General features: G+C 27.1%; 1 protein-coding gene across 1 annotated transcript; it reads left to right on the forward strand.

Annotated features, from left to right (window-relative positions):
* The first annotated feature begins 1,249 nt into the window (after positions 1 to 1,249).
* Positions 1,250 to 4,483, forward strand: LOC100569182. The gene is made up of 4 exons (XM_003244558.2): positions 1,250 to 1,330; positions 1,464 to 1,619; positions 2,270 to 2,437; positions 4,231 to 4,483. The coding sequence occupies exons 1-4, from the start codon at positions 1,250 to 1,252 to the stop codon at positions 4,405 to 4,407; spliced, it is 582 nt and encodes a 193-aa protein (XP_003244606.2). The 3' UTR covers positions 4,408 to 4,483.
* Positions 4,484 to 4,713: the final 230 nt, after the last annotated feature.

Below are 4,713 nucleotides of genomic sequence, written 5' to 3' on the forward strand. Positions count from 1 at the left end.
GCCTAACGAATGATTACAATAATGGTGAATCTGAAATTGGAAAATTTTTAGTTCTCACTTTCGGTTTACCATTATTGCAAGATGCTAACGATATTGAAGATTGCTTTGTATTTGATTTGTTAGAAAATATGCCATCTGACGATAAAGTCCAACAATGTTGCGACTATTTATTATTATATTTTTCAAACATATTTTGTTTTAGAATTAAATGGTTATGACTATTATTTTATTAACACTTTTATTATATTTTAAAAATTTTGTTTTAAACGTAAATGATAATGATTATTGTTTTATTAACATTTTTATTATATTTTTCAAACCATTTTTATTTTATGTGTTAATATATTGCAAGACTGATATTTTTTACAGTAATACGAGCGGTATTAATTTTTTGTAGGAGTTAACACTATCTTTTGTAGGAGATAGCACTACATTTGTAGGAGTTTACCATTCCCCCTTTTTACGGTAGTAAGCTTCCGACACCGACGAAGTAGAGGTAGGCATTTAGTACCTAACGGGAGGTTAATTAGGTACATGTATAATTTATTTTTCACCAATTAGTTAAAATTTGAAAATGTATTATTTCCCGACATTTTTTATATTTTCCTTTCTCAATATGATTAAGTGTTCACTATTTCCGTAAATTTTTAGATTTAAAATTAAATTATGTCATTCCCTCTAAACTTTCCCACAGATGCGAGACCCCAGAATTAACTATATCACACTACATGCATAATAATATTATTATATATGTAACAGTGGTGACCAGAGATAAGAGGCGCGTAGCAGTACAATATGATGAAAAATAATAAGTCTATTATTAGTATAGAACCTAAACATCTTACAAGTTACAAAGCAAGTCGCAGCCTGCAAGTGTCTATGAATAGAGCCATGGTTAGGTTAGGTAAGGTGGACAACCCATGATATACAATAAAGGTAATATTAATTTTTATTAATTTTACAATTATTTAATTTGTGAAAATTGTATCACACAAACAATTTTTGTTCCATTAGAACCATTTATTTATATATATGGATAATTTTATAAAACCGGAACAACTGAATCACATTTTTCCGGTTCAATATATTTATATAATTATTTCCGGCAATATTTAAAAGTTACAGATCAAGGATGTCAATCTTTTTAAATACATCAATTTATTTTAGAATGCATGTCTGTTTGTTACCTATTTATTCTTATTGTTGAAAACGTATGAAACACTCTGTAATTGTTGAAATCATAGGCAAAATGTTAATCAAAACTTTCGGACTTATTTTATTGTTCTCATCGTCTCAATCCGAAAGCCTTTTTAGGCCAAACTTACCTCTGGTAAATTAATAATCAGCATGATTTATTAAACATAATATCTTTTTTCTATGATTAATACTAATGTGCCAAATTTATATTTGTGATTTTTTTATAATTAAATTTCTATATATCATATTTATTCCACTGCTTACAGGGCGAATATCGCCTGGTGATTGATAAAGTATATCCGTGTGAAACAACAAAAAACCATCCGATTCAATTTAATTGGTATTTTAGTAAAAAGACATCAAGTATAACAGAGTACAAAGGCAATACAACACTTTTGATACCTTTCGATGATACTCTTACAGTAAGTACAGATTATACGTATAATGATTAATTTAAGAGTTATATAATACACAGAAACTTTTGTATTGTGATATCTCGTAGGTAAAAAAATTGGTATTGATAAAGTTTTTAAATAGATCCTCCAATATATATATATAATAGAATAAGTCTCGACTGGTTCATAATCAATCAATGACCGAAAATATCGAACTGATTAATTTTAATTTCCCATCTAAGTTCATTATAAATATAAAATTGAAGTTTCACTGTAATTGTATACCTAGTATTACTTGGTATGCACCTACTATAGTTATAATGACTTAGCTACTCCCTTGGTTAGACCATACGGAGACAATATGACCGCACATTATATTTTCATTAAAATTTCATTTGATGACACATAAAACTAATTTGTATCTGTAATTAACTGGAAATATTTACCTGGGTATAAAAACATTGTTTTCTTTATTTTTCCGTGTCTCATACATTATAATATTAATCATAATTATGATTATATTTATCACGAAATAAATGTCTGAAGTTGCAAAGTTTGGGTGAACATAACAATTGTATTATTATAGTAATAATCTGTGGGTAATTCAATTTAATTTCTACACGAATTATAAATGTTTGTAGTCATCTTATATAAAGTAATATAGTGTTTATTTGTAGATCGATTATAACTTTGCGTCTTGGGGCTCAACTGGTGGATGGGTGCCAAATGCATTAATTATCAAGACAAAAAAGGCATGCAGTAATGTAAAACATCTCTTTGGAAATGCGTGGCTTACCATGATAGAGGGTTTCAACGTTCCAACTAATAAATGTCCAATTCCAGTGGTAATACATAAAAACATTATTAACAGTTATGTAATTTATAATTTTTTTATTTGTTTATTTTATTTCAGTATAATTAAATTATAATACAATATTAACAATAATAATATTAAGTGCTGATACGTTGGTATACTGAGCTAAGCTTGTATATGGTATACTGAGTTATTCTATAGATTAAATTTACAATAGTAATAAATAATAATAATATAATATAGTGTTGATTAATTTATACAATATTAAATCCAATGTTTCTTTAGATATTTACAATTGTAAGTAACCAATTTTATTGATACGCCATATATTCTAATCAAGGTCATTACCTAAATTTTCTTTTATATGAGTTTTATTTATTATATAATAGGTTTTATTAGATCCATTTTCACATAAACGTTGTATTAGACTCTGTACATCATTTCCCAAATTATTGAATATAGGTAGATAATATGTAATTCGGAAAACATTTTAAATTGGTTAATGTTACCCTCTGTGATTTTATATACTTCTGTTTCTATCTTCTATATATATTTTCTATATAGGTAATTGTGGATGTGTCATAGTAAAAATCTTATAAGGATTTGTTTAATTTACAATTTATATATGGGTTGTATGTCTGGTGGCTAAATAACTTGAATGGTGGGTACGCCGACGCTATTTTTAATATATTTTTTTGGGTAATATGTTGTGTATGCTAAGATTGAATAAAATAATGCAACATTCTGTATGTTTGTATTTGACAATTTCAGATAAAAATGCATCGTTATTCCTAAATATTAAAATTATAATACCATAGTTAACAGTTGTAGCTGGTTGAATTAATATTATATTTATGTATAATAAAGTTCTATCCATCGGGCAGCTGTAAGCGACTTGTGACTATTGGCATAAATATTGATATTTTTTAGGTATGTTAAGGGATAACACATTTTATTCAATCCAATTAAAGATATACTGTATCGCACCATCAACACTTTGTTTTAATTATATAATATAATTATTACGCCGATATTTAGTTAAATTAAATTAAGAATAATATAGGGCCTAGTGAATTACCTTGTGGGACTCCATGATCGTTGACATAACAATAATATCTACTATAATGTAAACCTAGTGTAGTAGTGTATTATATAATGGTCTATAAAATCTGGTTTATTCCTATCATCTATAAATCTAACAGTTGTGGAAGAAACTGTCAGGTCTATACCAATGTAATTTAGATTTAAAATGAATTTTCATAATATTGTGATGACCAAATGACCCAGATATTGGTATTGAAAAACGTATTATGAGTACAGTATTATTTTTTGTTTGTTTACAATACTAACTAAGCTATATACTATCAGAAATTTTACTAGATTAAACTATAGTAATAAATTATAAAATCAACAATGTGAGCAATCGCCTATCAAAGTATTACGTTAGTTTGAGTACAATTGTAACAATTTTATGAACAATCTATTTTAAATAAGATTCTAACTTTTTATCTTTGATTACATTTTTATTCTATTGTGTAACATGTATCTGTCTATAGGCTAAACTTTTTAAAAAATGTTGAGTAAATGGGAATAAAAAAATAATCCAAATGTAGCAATTGTATCAGCCGTTCGAGTACAGTTATAAAGGCCATCATTAAACAAACTACATTACAAACTTTCTAACATAATCTAACATCTTAAATTTACAATAACATTTACAGTAACATGGTCAATATTTAATATTGACCATATTACAATCGTATTACCCAGTCGCCCCTACCTACTTATGTATTTGTAACAATTTAGTTTTCTAAATATTTGCAGGGCATATATATTACGTCAGGGATCGATAAGAAGAAATTTGAAGATATGAACTTTCCCAAAGTATATTTTTATGGAAAATATAAGGTTGTGCTACGCTATAAAAATTTGAATAATGAAGTAGTTGGCTGTGCTGTTACTGAGTTTAGTCTTATACGACCATGGGAAACACCAATTTGATTACACTATATATAATTATAATTAAATATGTTATTGACTTATCATAAAGATTACCTATGTAATAAATATTTTTAACAGTCCCAATCAGATATGATTCACCTTCCAGTTAGGGCGGGGAATATCATTTTGGTACATAAATTGTGCTTTAGTTTAACAATCACAATTTAAAAGTCCGTTATATTTTATTTGACTACCAAAATATTTTAAGGCAAGTACACTCCTTACCGTCATCGCGATCACACGCATGTGTTGTCGGTCACATTGTACAAAGTCAACGTTAAATTTATATCAATAATTATACAGTAA

The sequence above is a fragment of the Acyrthosiphon pisum genome, chromosome A2, assembly GCF_005508785.2.
Source record: "Acyrthosiphon pisum isolate AL4f chromosome A2, pea_aphid_22Mar2018_4r6ur, whole genome shotgun sequence".
In the NCBI taxonomy this organism is placed as follows: domain Eukaryota; kingdom Metazoa; phylum Arthropoda; class Insecta; order Hemiptera; family Aphididae; genus Acyrthosiphon; species Acyrthosiphon pisum.

Bases quoted from the DNA above. Each gene is read 5' to 3' on its own strand.
- LOC100569182 (XM_003244558.2), top strand. From the start codon at position 1,250: ATGTTAATCAAAACTTTCGGACTTATTTTATTGTTCTCATCGTCTCAA. The intron at 1,331-1,463 runs GTAAATTAATAA...CACTGCTTACAG, and splicing joins TTAGGCCAAACTTACCTCTG to GGCGAATATCGCCTGGTGAT. The intron at 2,438-4,230 runs GTAATACATAAA...AAATATTTGCAG, and splicing joins ATAAATGTCCAATTCCAGTG to GGCATATATATTACGTCAGG.